At 53.6% G+C, this 16,247-nt stretch overlaps 1 protein-coding gene across 1 annotated transcript in view; it reads left to right on the forward strand.

Annotated features, from left to right (window-relative positions):
* Positions 1–1,126: 1,126 nt before the first annotated feature.
* The window catches only part of LOC103075997 (sodium/potassium-transporting ATPase subunit gamma), a 21,922-nt gene continuing 6,801 nt past the window's right edge, over positions 1,127–16,247 (forward strand). The window contains exons 1-6 of the mRNA XM_007456337.1: positions 1,127–1,184; positions 1,783–1,818; positions 1,939–2,013; positions 2,624–2,660; positions 4,032–4,074; positions 8,715–8,721. Coding sequence (XP_007456399.1) covers positions 1,127–1,184; positions 1,783–1,818; positions 1,939–2,013; positions 2,624–2,660; positions 4,032–4,074; positions 8,715–8,721 — 256 coding nt within the window. The remainder of the gene's footprint in view (positions 1,185–1,782; positions 1,819–1,938; positions 2,014–2,623; positions 2,661–4,031; positions 4,075–8,714; positions 8,722–16,247) is intronic.

Here is a 16,247-nt window from a genome sequence, read left to right on the forward strand (position 1 = left end):
GCTGGGAGGTGAAGGGCAGCTGGGGGCTGCTGGCTGCGGGGCCCGAACGGAATAGGGCGTGAACCGGCAGAGCAAGCCTGGTCCTGGCCCCTAGACAGTGTGCAGGGGGTTAGGCCGCTGCCAGCCTCACCCCACTAAGAAGGAACAAGCAGCCTTGGGCTTTCGTGTTTTGGGTTTCATTCCCCTTTCCTCTCTGGCTCTTTACCACACTCCTTTAATTAAGCCCAGGAATGAGGTGTGTGCACCGAAATCCATCCCTGGGAGGGACCAACCAGCCCTGCCCTCTGCCTCCATCCAGGGGCCACTGACCCCAGAGACCAGGGGCTTGAGCTCATGAGCAGAAGTCTCAGGCCCTTTCTGAGGAAGGAGAGATCAGGGCGCCGATGCTCAGAGAGCATGTCTCCGTGCTCCATTTGTTTAATCAAACCACCTATCTGGAGGATTATGAACTAAAGTCTATAGGAAGAGTTGACCTGGGCACTTTGGAGGTGAGAGCGTGAGGGGTACTTTGATGGAGAGCTGTCAGCATTTCAGGGTTTACTCTAAAGAGTCCAGGAAACAGCAGGCCTTCCTTCCCAACCCCTGGCTGACCTGCCCCATTTAATCTGATAGAAAGAAAAACTTCCGCCAGTGGGTCTCGGTTGTAGGGAACCAGGCCAGAAAGTCCCGGACATCTTAATGAGCTAGAGATGGCCACATCTCTAGGTGGCCCAGAGAGGAGGACACAGGTGACGTGATCTCCCAAGCCCTTGGGGTTTTATGACTTTGGCACCAGAGAGGCAGCCAGGCAGAGGCGTTCCTGAGCTGCGTTGGGATCCAGATTGTGCTGCTCGCTACCATGAGTGTCCTTTCACCTCCTTAACCTCAGCCTCTTCACCTGCAAAATGGGTTAGTCACAGTGCCTGCTAGTTGAAGTGATTCTGTTGTAATTGAACTCATGCCTGCAGAGCACTCCGTAAGGAGTCTATAAACGTCAGCTGCTTTGGCTTTGTTGTCTGACCTCACACCTTGTGGAGAGAGCTCAGAGTCAGGGTGGGAATCTGACTGGGGCCCTCGTCGGGCTGAGGGTTGGAGTGGGGAGTCTCCTACCCAGAGAGTCATTTTCCTCCCTCCGTCCCCAGACGCCATGGAGGTGGTGTTGCTCTACCTGTGCGGCCTGCTGGCCCCGGCGGTCCTGGCCAATGGTAAGTACCCCTTTCTCGTGGAAGGTTCAGGCCCTTTGGGACACTAGGGTTGGGGGGCCCTCAGATTCTACATGTCTGACCAGCTGTCCCACCTTTAGTCAGCAAAGAAAGTCCTGGAAGGCAGCAGCTAACACAGCCCCTATTCCAGCCTGCCCACCTCTCCCCATGGGCTCCAGCCCTCAAGCCCACCAGGTCCCTGTAGACTTTTAACCTGAACTTTGGGAGTCAGACTTGTACATCAGTCTCTAGATTGTGCAAGTCACGTGTCCTTCCTTCCGTGGTCTTAGTTTCCCCACCTATAACAAGAGGAAAATAGACCCTGCCTTTTGATGATGACGTAAGATAAAAAGCAATAAATGTGGATGCTGTGAATGCAGACTCTGATTGGTGCTCTGAGCTGCACCTGCCTTTGGCTTCTAGGCTGGCCCTGGCAGGCAGGCCCACCCTTCCGTGCTTCTCTGGGCATCTCTGCTTCATGGGCCCTGTTTCCCAGGAATTCCTTTGTGGGGAGTAAGGCCTGTGAGACAAGGTAGGATATTTGGGAATCAGGATGTGTAGCTGTCTCCGCCTTGACCACACCTGTTTGTTTTTCTGGCAGCTGAGCAGGAGAAAGAAAAGGACCCTTTTCATTATGGTGAGCAGGGACAGTGACCCTGGGTGGGGAGGGGGAGGCACAGCCCCATCCAGGGGAGGGATAGACACGCTCTCCCTGGCCCTTCCCCTCTTCCATCTCTCACTCTTGTTCCTCTGGCAGACTACCAGACCCTGAGGATCGGGGGATTGGTGTTTGCTGTGGTCCTCTTCTCGGTGGGGATACTGCTTATCCTAAGTAAGTTTGTTTGTTCCTTTGTTCACTCTAAGGGCAATGTCTGCAGCTGTGAAGTGAGTGGCGAACAGTGTAAGAGACTGGCAGTTCTCTTTCCTGAAGAGGGAAGGAGCCTGTCTGTCTTCCTAGTTATCTCCAGGGCCTAGTACACTGCTGGGCACATAATAGGTGCTCAGCGAAACAGTGAAGAATGAACAAAATAAGTGCTCGATGAAAACAAGCACAGATACGAAGGGGTGGAGGTGGCTGTCCCCCTGCCGTCCCCATCAGGGCGCGAGTGGGGGAGTCACGGGAGAGGAGACAGGGGCTGTCTTTAGAGTGCTCCAAGGGGTGTGCCCCTGCATGTGTTTCCCCTCGTGAGCCTGGGCTGCACGGCGCTGTCTGCGTTTACATGGTCAAGCAGACAGTGGTGCTGTAGCCATCCAAGCTGCTGACGGTTGAACCTTGGCCTCCGAAGAGCCCTGCTCCAACCAGGGATCGCCTCATGCAGCTGTGCAAACCGTGCAGTGCCCAGGAGTCGGGGCTGCTGTTCGCACAGTCCCACGGACCCACTGGGCAGCCCTGCTGTGGCCAAGCCAGGACATTGACCTTGGTTGGTTTCTTTGCCTTTCAGGTCGTAGATGCAAGTGCGGTTTTAACCAGAAGCCGCGGTAAGGTTACCATGGCTGTGGACATCTGGGGTGATGACGCTAAGAGGGGACAGGGAGGGGCCTGTGGTGTGTGACCCCAAATGAGTGTGCTTTTGGATTCTTGTCTCAGAAACAGGCTGTGTGTGTTGGGGTAGAGGTGGAAGTTTTGAGGATTGTCAGGCAGTCTTTGGGGCAAAGGAGAGGTCAAAACATCAAGGATTAGCCCATCCTTCCTTTTTCTGATGTATGTGTGGGGTGGGGGAAGGGGAAGAAGATGCTGGATCCTTGTCTGGAGGCCCTTGAGTTGGGCTTGGGAGAAGGGAAGCAGAGGGCCTCCGGGCCTCTCTTGAGATCTGTCTCCTCTCTTCAGGACTTGTGACACTGCCCTGTGGTCACCTGCTCATGAGGTTCTTTGAGCTTTGTGGAATGTTGGGCTTCCTTTCGCCCACCCTCTACCTCCACCTAAGGGCACAACCCATTAGTCCACCATGGTAAAGCGCTGGACCTCAGGAGTCCAAAGTCTGTGGCAGGACACAACCCAAGACCCCATGCAGCCCTAGGCCATCTCTTCCCAGTACTTAGTTCTCTCAGGGGCCGACATTGAAGGGTGCCTGTAAGTTCCCCTGACTACATCCCCTTTGGCCCTGGCCTCCCCCCGCCCATGAGCCCCATGGTGGAGAATGATCCACCATGACTTGGAGGAGATGGATCCCAGGGCCCTGCCCCAGCAAGGTGAGTGGCGATGCTCTCTGGGTTTGCCCTGGAGACCTCTGACGGGCTTGCATTTCATCCTCTTGCAGGGCTCCAGGGGACGAGGAGGCCCAGGTGGAGAACCTCGTCACTGCAAATGGTAAGTGTCAGGACCACCCGCCCAGGTGGGATGGAGGGAATGGGCAAGGGTTCTCCTACAGCTTGAGGGTCGGGGACGGTTGCCAGGTGCCGTTGTCTCCTGAGAGCTGGCCGGTCAGACGTGCTTCCATAGTGCCAGAGTGGGGGGTCCCCGGGGTCTCTGCTCTGCATCACTCCCTCACCTCCACCAACAGGCTGCTGTTCCTGACGGCTGCTATTTACAGGGAATCGGCTTAGTGTTTGGCATGATACAAAGTACTTCACTTCTCATTTAATGGGCACACAGCCCCTTGGGGTAGGCGTCACTCTCCACATTTTACAACCAAGGGACTCAGAAAAGTTAAGGAACGTGCCAGGTTCTCTAACAAGCGAATAACAGGACAAGGATCTGCCCCAGGTCTGTCTGACTCAAAATCCACATGAGTCACCTTTGCTGTGTGGGTCAGGTTCCCCCAGAGACAGGCACAGTCACGGCTGTGGCAGGGGGTGGCCCGCTGAGGTGAGGGGTTCATGCACTACCCTCCATTCTGGTTCTCTTTCCAGCAACGGAGCCCCAGAAAGCAGAGAACTGAAGTGCAGCCCTCAGGCACAAAGGTAAGATGCTGTCTGCCTGCATCTTCCTGTCACCATCACTGTTCTGACTGAAGTCCGGCCGAGGAGTCATCAGGGAAGAACTGGGCTAGCTCTTGCAACGCGCCCAGCTTTTATTATGAGCTGTGCTCTCAGGAGGCTTATGTCTGAAGGGTGATGAGACAGACGGATTGAAACCTCCCAGGTGTACCACACACACACAGAATGAGCAGTCGGGAAATAGAGCTTCCATACCAACCAACCCAGCGGTCAAGTTGATAGGGTGCCATCCTAGCTACCACATGGGCATGACTTGGGAGAGAATTAGAGTCAGTGAAATACTCCTAATATCAAAGTAGCATAAAGACAATGGCTTTCAGTGATGATTCAGAGAGTACCTTCAGGCCGCTTTTTGAAGTTAACATTTTATTTTTAAACTTTCCAACCCTACTACGTAAAAGTAGGGAGAATAGTATATGACCCCCCCTATACCAGCATTATCAGTTCTTGACGTTTAGGGGCACTGTTTTTAGTTGTATTTAGTATCCGTTTCCATTGTTCATTTTATCAGCAGTAATGCAGGAAAGTAATAAATGCTTTACAGTTTTCAAAATGCTGCCACAAACACAAACTCACTCAAGCCTGCCAGAAGATGTAAGAAGGATAGGTAGGGTTTAGCCCCATTTTACAGATGAAGAAACTGAGGTCAGAGAGAGTAGCCATACATATAGTAAGTAACCGGCTGGAACTCGAGCTCAGGGCTTTGTAGTTGAGTGCTGCGTTTCACTACACCCCTCTGCTCCTGCCCATCTCCCTTTATAACATACCCTGGAATATACTGGGGCGTGGCAGGGATCAGTCTTCTATCAGCTCACTTCTGCCTTTTTTTCCACACAAATAAGGGATATACTTTATCCTAAATCGTAAGTTAAAGGAGATTTCTGGATGTAAAATGCCTGATACACCAGCTTTTACCATCACAGTAATAACACAGGGTACTTGTGGAGCATTTGAAGTCTTTCCTAAGGGTGGGCAGAGTGGGGCTCATTACCTCCTGTCTTCTAGCTGGGCCTCGGGAAGGTTAAAGATGCCTCAGTTTGACGTGGCCATAGATCCAATCCAGGAGGCAGGCATCCCAGCTGCAGCTCTGTGTTCTGTCTATGTCATGGCAGCTGGCAGCTCAGAATCTGGGGGGGGCGGTGTGGGAAGGCTCCGGGGAGAGAGCCTTGAGCCAGCAGTTGTCTTTTTTTTTTTTTTTTTTTTTTTTACTAGGACTTCCTCGGAAACCCTGTTTTCCTGAGTCTCAGGACTGTGAGCGATTCTTGGAGGTGTCCTGAGATAGAAACCCCGGGTTTAACAATTTCCTTTCCACATCTACCAGGTTCCATCCCCCTGAGAGAGCCCCTCTCCTGAGCTCCACGCCCTCCTCCACCTTCATCTCCTGGCCCTGCTTCTCAGGCTCGTCCTCCTTGATTTGCTGAGAACAAGGCACTCAGAGTGGGTCTCATCTTGGGAGTTTCCGTGGGCAGAGGGTCTGTCCTAATTAATGGCTGGGAGACGAGCAGGTAAAGAGTTTTGAAAGGAAGCCAGAGTTTCGTTTTAATTTAAATTCTCTCTCACTTCAACCTCCAGAACCTGAAGGCAGCTGCTTGAACCTTTAGATGCAAATGCTGATGCTTAAGAAAACGGCCACTTCAGCAACAGATCTTTCCCCAGGAGAAGCCAAGAACTTGTGTGTCCCCCACCCTCTCCCCAACCCCTCGACACCTGTCCTCAACTTAATGATGCAACCCCTGCCTCCCTGCAGCCTGTGGTCTTGTCCCCCTCCTGTGACGTGTCTGTGTGTGTGTGTCTGTCTGATGATGTGGTCTTTGTGGCTGCTTGTTCGTGGATGACATTGTATCTTAGTGAACCTGGCCCCACTTTCCTGGGCAGGAGCTGAGCCATGTGGCTGTCAGCTCATCTCTGCTCTCCATGGCCCCATCACCTTCCACTCCCGGGAGTCTGCTTTGTCCCTAAGAGACCAGTTCCTTCCCTTGATTTAGGGGTGGATGGAGGGGTTGGGCACGGGCGGAGTCTCCGATTGGCTTGGGACTTGGGAAGGTTTACATCACCTTCGTGATCCTTCTACATGGCCCGTCTTCACTCCTTTTATAAGAACCTTGCTTCCATATTTGTCCCTGGACCAAGTCTGTTCTGAGGTCTCTTGGCAGTGGGAGGTTCCCAGCAAGGAGTTGATGAGCCCGCTTTGCCCTCGGGCAGCTACACCCCTTCCCTGGTGCCCATCTGCCCCACCTTACTCCGCCCCTGGGGAACGTGCCCCTTGCATATCTTCTCAGCAATAACCCCGTGGTCTCTGGAACCCTACCCCCTTCTCCAGCCTTTCCTGCTCCCAAGATGCCCATCTATAGCGCAGCTCGTCTGGACTCAGACTCCTGTCCCTGGACTGGGGCTCTGGCAGGTGATGGCTGAAGGGGTGCATTCAGCTGGGGCCGGTGCTCTGGGGAGGGGCAGCTGGGAGAACAGGGGTCCTTTGCTTCTCTGTCCACATCCCATTGGCTAGGCAGCAGCGGGGGCTCCTGCACCCTCTGCTCACCTGTCACCGGCCAGAACGGCAAGTGCAGCGGCTGTGCTGCGGGTTAGGGACCCGGCAGGGCTCCGCACAGCCCTGCTGCAGGGGGAACAGCACGAGGTCAAAGCTGGTGAAGAAAGTGGAAAATCAGACCCCGCCCCTCCCGCTCATCGTGTTCTTGTGGAAACTAACCAAACCGTGCCGCTGTGACCAGGACTGCTGTTCTCTGTGTCGTGATCTCTCCTCAACAACGACGAAAAGGAATAAAATACCACTTGTTTCCTAGTGGCTCTGAGGTGCTTTCCTTTCTGTGAAAGAACTTGAATATTTGTAGGGCCTGTGGTGCTTGAAGGGCTAAAGGGACCGTGTCCTCAGTCAGAGGGAGGAGGTGGCAGCTGCAGGGCCAGTGGGAGGTGTTTTATTTCCGGGGGTGGGTTTATTTCCGCTGCTTGACCACTTAGCTCCTCCCCTGTTTCTCCTCGTGCCTCCCCTTTCTCTCCCCTCCTTTACCCGCACCCCTCCTCCTCACCCCTTCCACCCCCTGCTTCTGCCCCCCTGTCAGTGGGTTCAGGCTCCACCCCATAGCTGGACCTGTGCCTCCCACATGCCCTGGAGAGAAGGGAATCACGATGGCTTGACTGAGGGCTTGCTGGCCTGGAAGGAAAGGTTCTCACCTGTCCCTTTGGTCAAGTCTGGGGCCACTACCTAAGGACTTGACAAAGAGGGGTGTGGGTGGGTTGCTTGGGTTATGAGCAAAGCCCTTTTACCCTTTCATCTTTCTCTAAACCCAGATACCCCCTCCTCTGGGAAGCCTTCTTGGACTTAAGGTAGATGAGTCCCTTCTTCCTATGCTCCAGTCACATTGGTTCCTGCCTTTATTTTCATATTTAACGCCCTACGCCTTGGATCACAACTGTAGAGGCCCGTTGGATAATGTCCGTCTGGCAGTGACACAACAGATGGGGAGCATAGGGACCTGGGCTCACCTAGAGCATCCTCCCAAAGACATTCCAATTCAGCTTTTTAAAAAGTACTGTTGGGCAAACAAATACAGCTGTGAGCTGATTCTCTTGGAGGACGCCCATGTGTGACCCCCACCTCTACGTGTCTTATGTGTTTTTATTGTGAGACCCAAATCCTAGAGGGCAAGGGCTATGTCTTGTTCTGACCTAAGAATGCCGGCAACACCTTACGTTCTCAGAAAAGTCTTCATAGGGTCTGCCTAGATTCTTTGAGTTGTTTGGAGCTGCAGACTCAAGGCATGGGTCCTGAGGGACTTGGGGGTCCAGCCACTCACTCCCTGGGACACCCCTGGGACATCCGTGTTGCCTGTCCTCCTCCACTGCTTAGGCCCTCAATCCCCCAGGTCCTTGAAAAGACTGAGGCTTATAGTTGAGGTCAAGCTCGGCATTGTCAACCCAGAGATCATGGTGGTTAAAACATCTCTGGTCATGCTTAAACTTTGGGAATAAGCTAATGACCCCCCAGTCGTGGAGCACTCACTATGTGTCGGGGAATTTGTAGGCTTTGCGGCAATTTCAGAGAAAGGCTGGATGAAGATCCTTAGAGGCCCCAGGTACGCAAAGGTTGGTGGGTACCTCCCCACATTCATTATTGAAAAGAAAACATTAAACTACAGAAATAAGTGTAAGGAAGTCCAGCGGGGAGGTTCTGATTTTTCTCATAATAATTATGTTAACAATAGAGAATGGTAGTTCTCATCTCTAGCATAGATAGAAAATGGCTATCCCTACTCTGGCCGACTCTGAGAACCTACCTATTTTTCCTCCTGCTAATCCAGCATGATCTCTGAGCTAGATATTCACATTGTAGATTCTCTCTGATAAACTTGTGACTGGTCTAGGGCCACGTGGCTGGCAGGTAGCGGAGCTAGGAGTTGAGCCCAGGCTGTCTGTCTCCAGAGCTCTTTATAGGACACACGTGGCCTGGCTTCCTTCTTCAGGAGGCTGAGATCCAGATACAGGAAGAGGATCGTCTGGGCTGGTGAGGCCGCTTCCGGAGCCTGGCGGCCCCTTCAGGGCGTAAACTAGCTGAACTGTGCTCTGAGGAGAGTCCTGTGAGAGGTGAGTGGTCTGGAAACAAGACACGTAAAGAACAGTCAAAGAAACTGATGATCAAAATAATAACAATAACGAATGAATGGATGCAGCTAACATTTATCAAGCACTTACTATGTGCCAAACACTGGGCTGAGGTCTTCACGTGTACCAACACATTCAGAACTCACGACTCTGTATGATGGCATCCCTATTTTACAGATGAGGAAACTGAGGCTTGGTGGATCTTGCCTGAGTTTGCACTGCTGGTGTCAAAGCCAGAGTCTAGCCCAGGCCCATCCAGCTCCAAGCCAGTGTGACCCTGTGCCACAGAGGAGAGGACCCAGGCCCATCAGCTGGACGTGAGCAGGAGGTAAAACTTGGCCTATTGTGAGTGAGTGCTTAGTTCCCAGGCTACGGTGATCCCAAACTGGAGTGAGCTCCCAGTCACTGGAAGTGTTCAAGGTGAGGGAGAATAACCAGCAGATAGGATCCCCTAGGCAAGATGGACTCTGAGAACCCACCCAGGATGACCTAAGTGTCCGGGCCTGAACTGACAACCCCCTCACCTCCCAACCAATGGATGAGCTGCTGCTTCCTCTTTGGTCTAGCACTGCAGGGCCAGGGCAGAAGAATCTGGAATCCAGGCATGGGTCACTGCTTAATATGTGTCTTGCTTCTGGGCCAGCATTCCATGCAGGCAGGACCACGTCTGTCCACTCAGCCTTCGGGCACGCAACTTATATTTGTGATTTGGCTGAATATAGCAGATGTAACTCGGTTGAACAGGAAAGCTGTCGTGCTGTGCCAGTTCCCAGAGGGGTCTCAGACAGAGATCTCAGGTGTCCTGCGCATTTCACCTCCTGGCTGTACCCCCTGCTCCCCACGTCCCCATGAATTCCACTCCAGAGATTTTCAAGTCTATTTGCATGAGCTGTTTGTGCTACTTAGTACCACATAAAAAAAGGTCAGTCTGCTTTCTGGGTCCCCCTGGGCTGTGGCCCTCCCCATCCCTTTTTTTTTTTTTTTTGCAGGTTGTGGATAGGAACTTGCCAAATTGTTCTTGGAAGAGAGTCAGAGGCACAGTGCAAGCAGCAGGGAGAGAGGGGTGGGTGAGGGGGATGCCAGGCTGAAGCACACCCCAAGGTCAGCGGGCTCCTTCTCTTCTTGTGGGGAGGAGGGTTCTGCCCTCGCCAGGATCATGGGCTGGCAGAGCCAGGGTGGGAGAGTGGTCCAGCTCTGTCTGGTTCACCCAACCTTGTCCCTGGTGGTTCTGCCTCACCCTGGGCCCAGATAGAGTGAGACAGATGGTGGGGGGTAGGTCAGGTGTGTTTGCCTGAGCCAGGGGAGGACCCTTGGAAATACCTATCTCTAGGCCACACAGAGGGAGAGCGGCCACCTCTCACCATTAGTGTGATTCATTGCTGTCACAGTTGATCTCCAGGGGGCCAGAATCAGCCAGCTCAAGCCAACCGGCTGCTGATTTTATGGAGCCACAGCCCCAGCCCCAGCCACGTGCCTGGTTGCACAATAGTGGAGCACTTTCCAAGGCAGGGATCGCAGAGCAGGTGATGGCGCGATCAGGTATCCTGAAGGACTTGGGGTGTTAGGGGCTGCCAGGCGGTGGGCCCCCCGCACCATCCAGAGGAGTGGGTTCCTGCCTCCCAGCCAGGCTTGGAGGTGGCCTGGTGGAACAGAAGGAGGCTCAGGACATTTCCTTGTGTTCCCTCTAGCTGTGTGATCTGGGGCAGACCCCAGCATCTTTGTCAGTTTCCTTCTCTGCAAAATGAAGTCCTTCCTAGCCATGGGGTAAGCTGGGCTCCTGTGTACACCTGGGAGCCTTGGTTTCCTCAACTGTCCAATGGGCCTATCAATATCTTTCCTGTTACCTCACAGGGTCAGAGTGACACAATGGACATAAAAACACTGAAAATTTTACGTGTAGATATTATGTTATTGTTGACAATAACACACAACCTAAAAGTTGAGAATTATGTGTTATTTGGGGGTATTACTGAGGACTATGGTGTGGGACACAGCCTCTCAGATAGCTCTGCTGAGCTGTTCCAAAGAGGTAAGGGAGGAGCCAGGATATATAGGAGTTTTTACTGAAAAACAAACAAACAAACAAACAAAACCATATACAGCTGAACATGAAAAGATTACTGCTAATCACAAAAACCAGGCATCCCAAGTTAAGGATTTTAGTGCCTTTCTATGTATGGGAAGATGTATGAGTCTGGGCTCATTGAAATCATTCCTTTGATATTCATCTTAACTGCCTAGGGCCAGTATCCTGTTTTTCTTCACCCTATATCCCCCTCAGGGTGTACGGTCACCAGCAGTGGCCGATGGTTTGATGGTGGGGAGCATTCATTGTTTACTAAAATATGGCAGGCAACATTTTTTTTTGTCCACGTTATTAATGTTTATATTACCAGCCAGTTCCTTATGTGCTCTTTCTCTGATAGCAGGGTTCCCCTTCTATCGTTTAGACTGGGGTTCAAATTTTGACTTGTCCACAGACCACGGGAGATTCCTCTTCTGTAGGATGGGTATCTCAAAGCTTGCTTGACTAAGTCGTTGGACGGACCGAAGCAGATCAAACAGGCAAGAGTTGTTTGGAACAATCAAGAACCATAAAATGGATGGAATTGTTACCAAGTGATCAGAGATGGGCACCAGACTCAGTGAAGACAGACATTTAACAGACCCCATGATCTGTGTCCTCGAAAAAGCCAGCATAGACTTGGTAGTCTTATGAAATGAATGCCAAAGATGATTACAAAGCCAGATGTGAGCCATTTGGGCCGTGTCAGTGGACTCCAGAAGGTCATGGAGGAAGGGTGGGAGCAGCAGGGGGTAGGCTTGATCCTGGAGGTCTTCCTGGAGGTATTGAGTTGGGACCTGCTTTTCAGAGGTAGGGAGGGATGTGGTTACTGGAAGGAGAAGGGCTGCAGCTGGAGAGAAACAGCCTCCGTTCTAGTTCAAACCCAGACGTGACTTCTGAGAAAAGTCAAGAATGCATTTCTCTCCAGGGTATTCACTGTGGGAGAGGAGGGCCAAACGCGTTTGCCCTTGTCACCAGCTGTAGAAACAGAAGGGGACGTCCCCATCTCCTGCCTGCTCAGGGAGCAGAAAGACCTGGGCGACCTTGACTCTGAGTACATTGCCCTTTGGCAGCTCCCAGGACCTGTGTGCCCCATGGCTTGCGCCATCTTGAAACCAACAATTAAGGAATGGACCCTCCAGGGCCCACCCCCTCCCAGCCCTGCCTTATAAGACCCCAGGGACCCTGGCATCCACAGCCACAGCAGGAGACAGGAGCCAGCGTTCCTTGGGGTTCGGGACATCTGGGCAACACAGGTGGGGCCTGAGAGTCACCACCTTCCCTGCCAAGTGACCACGCATGCCATGCAGCTGAAGACGGACCTGAGCCGGGAATCGGGGCTTTCTAGGGGCTTCTGGCTTCTCTCCAGCTGTGAGCCAGCACCAGGAGGATTGGCTGGGGGCCTGGAGTCCAAGGCTGTGCCCTCTGCCGTGCAGCCCCCCACACCCAGGGCAGGTGAATCTGGAGGATCCCATCTCGAGGAGACTGGTGATGAGGGCCCTTGCCTCGTTGCTGGCTCTTGAGCACCAGGGAGACAAATCTCAGCCGATGTCCCAGTCTGTTAACTCCCTACCCCACGAGCCCAACCGTGACCACCCCAGACGGTTGCCCAAGGCTGAGGAATCGGGAGACAAAGGAGGCCTGCTGGGGGAAGACAGGAGAGGCTGAGGCACGGCAACTGAGGACACTGTCCCTCTGGACAGGCAGCACTGAAGGAGGGATCTGGAAGTTGGGACTGCCTCTCCACACCTCCCAAATTGCTCCTTGATTTCTGGGTCTTGGGGAAAACAGCAGAGTGTGCCCCTCTTTGGCTCTAGCCTGGAACAACAGACAAAGGAGGAGGGCTTGGGGGGTCTTTGCCTTGTGGTCTTTCCAGGATGGAAGAGTGGTGCTCCCACCCCAGTTGCCCCCATATCCCAGAAAAGACTGGAAGAACAAGAGGTAGGGCCAGATGCCAGCAGGGAACAGCCGTTTTGCATGGGGTTTCAGAGGAAGAAGGGAAGGCTGGGGATGCCGGGTGGGTGGTTGGCTGGCAGAGATCATGCTGAGGGTCCGGGACAGAAAGGTGCCCCAAGAGCCTGCTTTAAAGATCACCCCACTGGCGACTGAGCCCAGGGAAGGGATTACCGCAAGTGTCCACAAGGACACTGGAGGGTCAGCTCAGGGTGAGGGTAGTGAAGCTGGCACTTATTAGGACCCTCTTGGCCAGGCCTTCTACCTACATCACATCTATTCCTGAGACAGCCCTGCAAGGTAGGTGCTATCATCCCATTTTACAGATGGGAGAAGAGGCCTCGGAGAGGTAACCTTCCCTAGCATCACGCAATCCGTAGTAAGGAGTCAGGATGCAACAGGATTTAAGCGTGGGTGCATCTATCTGCAAGGGACCCCTGTGCTGCTCGCAGAGTTGCGTTGGGGGGAGGCTTCCCTGGGCTTCTTTCCGGGGGATCGTGGCCATGATCCAGGTTGAAGGAGCCAGGGCCTCCCTGGAAGGCTGTAGGGTATCTTGGGGTGGGGGTCCCCGTCCCCAGTGTCAGCCAGGCTGATGACCTCAGTCAGGACAAGGAAGGACTTGGTTGTGGGTAGGGTGAGAGGGGCAGGACCTCCTTGACTCTTAACATCCGGCTTCCCCTGAACGGACAAACGAACGCTTTTATGAAAATTGCTGCAGGGCTCCAGGTGAAGCGCTGGAGGGAAGCAGGGGGCCGGGGCCGGGGAACTCCCCAGGAAGGACTCTGGGGAAGCTGTCGGCTGGGGGTGGGGTGTGCTGGCCACTCGCTGTCTCTCTGTGGGGGCAAACTAGTTTTTGCTACTTATTACAGGTGATTTCATGGGAAGAGGCTGCGTTAGGCAAGTTGTGGGTATGCCTGTGCAGCTGGCAAAATTATTTCACCCCTGGAGATAATCCATTCATTTAACAAAACTAGGGCTCCACTAAGTGCCAGGCCCTGTTCTAGGCACTGGGGATCTAGGAATGAACAGAACCAACAAAACTCCTTGCTCTCCTGGAGCTTAAGTTTTAGTTAGGAGAGAAATGAGAAACAAGATAAGGAAAATATGTACTTAATCAGATATAGTAAGTGCTACAAAAAAAAAACCCGAATTTGAAATGTTGCAGAGTGGGTGTGTAAATATTAGACGGAGATGCAAGGAAGGGTCTTTGGAGTCAGTCTTTGAAGAATGACCTGAGCAAATTCAGCCAGGAAGTTCTCTGGAGGAAGAGTCTTCAGGAAGAGGGAATAGCCATGTGAAGGTCCTGAGGCAGGAGCGTGTCTGGAGGATTAGAGGACCAGTATGGTTGGAGTGGAGAGAAGGGGCAGGGAAGTCATTGGAGACAAGGTCAGAGAGGTCAGCCCTGTATCTAGAAGCCAAATAAAGATGGGCTTCTAGGACACAGAAAGGGCTTTGGCTTACACTCTGAACCTTCAGAGTGTAAGCAGGAGAGGGAACCCTTAGTGAAGTGAGGGCATTGGGTGGGATGACCTTGGAGGCCCTTTCTGGTTAGTCTATGATGCTCCATTTGGGATGGAGATGTCTTTCTTCACAGCGTTAGTGTCTGGGAGTGTGTGTGTGTGTGTGTGTGTGTGTGTGTGTGTGATGGGGGTATTTCTGGCTGAGGTCTCCACTCTTGAGACCACTGACATTTTTGGACTGGGTAACTAGACTGGGACTAAAGGCCCATCTAGCCCCAAGATTTAGGAACTTCTCCAAGTGCCCAACCTGAGGAATGTCTGCTTGGCGCTCTGGGCCGTGAGCATGTAGGTTTCCACTTGGGAACATGTGACTAGGCCTGGTCTTGTGAGAAGCTGGGTCCCCGGGCAGGTGGGGCCCTGCCTCGTGGGGAAGGGACGAGGAGCCTGGAGGCAGGGCTGCCTGATGAGGGGGGTGGCCCCCCAGGACAGATCTCAGCCCAGTCAGACAACCCCCTCCAGGCCTGCCTGTCTCTATTTCCAGAGTGTTTTCCAGCCCGGGCAGCTCTGAGGGGGTGTCATGAGTCACCCCCTCAGGGCAGGAAGCTTTGCTAAGGAGGGACAGAGTGGTGGGTGTCATCTGACCAGAGCCAAGGGTCAGTGTCTGGGGCCAGACCAGCACCTCCCAGACCCTGCTTTTCAGTGTCTGTGTTGGGATGGCCGAGCAGGGTGACCCACAAGGAAGGGACCTGAGGACGATCCTGTGGTCCCAAGTGAGCCACACAGACTGCTTTTTTTTTTTTTCTTTCTCTGTGGCCACTTATATTTTATTTTTTTTATTGGAGTATAGTTGCTTTATAATATTGTGTTAGTTTATACTGTACAGCAAAGTGAATCAGCTATACGTATACATATATCCCCTCTTTTTTGGATTTCCTTCCCATTTAGGTCACCACGGAGCACTGAGCAGAGTTCCCTGTGCTATACAGTAGGTTCTCATTGGCTGTCTGTTTTATACATAGTATTAATAGTGTATATGTGTCAATCCCAATCTCCCAGTTCATCGCACCCCCGCCCCACTTCCCCCTTGGTCAGAGTGCTTATTGCAGCCTTGCTCCAGGCCCTGTCAGGGGCCTCAGGGGCCAGGGAACAGCAGGGTCTTGGCTGAGCCAGGGTAGGGGCTGCTCTGCCTTCCTGCTCCCACGGTTGGCTCCTGGCTCCAGCTGGGAGGCTGGCCCTGCATACCTGCCTTCCCACTGGAAGTGCTGTCTTCCGTCCTCCCCGCACTCTGGCCAACCAGCAGCCCTCAGAGGCCTCACTAAGCTGCTGGTATCTCCTGCTGGGCCGCTGGGCGGATCTGACATCATAGCCTCAGGGAAGTCACTGGGGGCTAAGTGGGGGTTCCCAGCTGAGGAAGCGTGGGTCACACACTGGCTCCCCCTCTCAGCCCCAGCGGCTCCCCATCTCTGCCCAGGTCCCGGGGTGACACAGGAGGCTGCAGCTGGTGCCTCGGGCCCCGGGCCATGGCCTGGGAACATTCCCTCCTCACCCAGGGCAGCTTCCAAGGACCTGCTGCAGTTCTGTGCAGTCCCAGGGGATTCCTAGCTCGACAACAAGCCCTCAAGGCAGGATCATCAGGGCTAAGGCCTGACTGGGCTGGAGGAGCGAGGTGTCCCTGAGTAAAGGCCCGGGGGACCCACACGTGCCCCTGAGTGTCTCCCTCAGCTGCCTCAGGAGCAGGTGGAGAGCAAGGGCTCTGATTCCATGAGCTGTGGCCCCGACCAGTGCCCTCCTGGCTCCTGGTGACCTTTGCAGGCACCTTGGGCTGCACGGTGGCTGCTGGCTGTGGCATCTCTCCCCAGTGCTCTGCCTTCCCGCTCCCACTGTTTGCTGTGGCTCACAGCTTCCCCCTTCCTCAGGTCACCTTGGAGGTCAGAGAATCTCCCCCGCTCTCACGTGGATCCTGGCCCAGCCTGCCCCGGCAGGCTGGCAGGGAAGCCGGCAAGAAGGCAGGCACGAGATGAGGGGTCCCCTACCCGT

This window comes from Lipotes vexillifer, unplaced genomic scaffold, assembly GCF_000442215.2.
Source record: "Lipotes vexillifer unplaced genomic scaffold, Lipotes_vexillifer_v1.1 scaffold753, whole genome shotgun sequence".
NCBI lineage: Eukaryota > Metazoa > Chordata > Mammalia > Artiodactyla > Lipotidae > Lipotes > Lipotes vexillifer.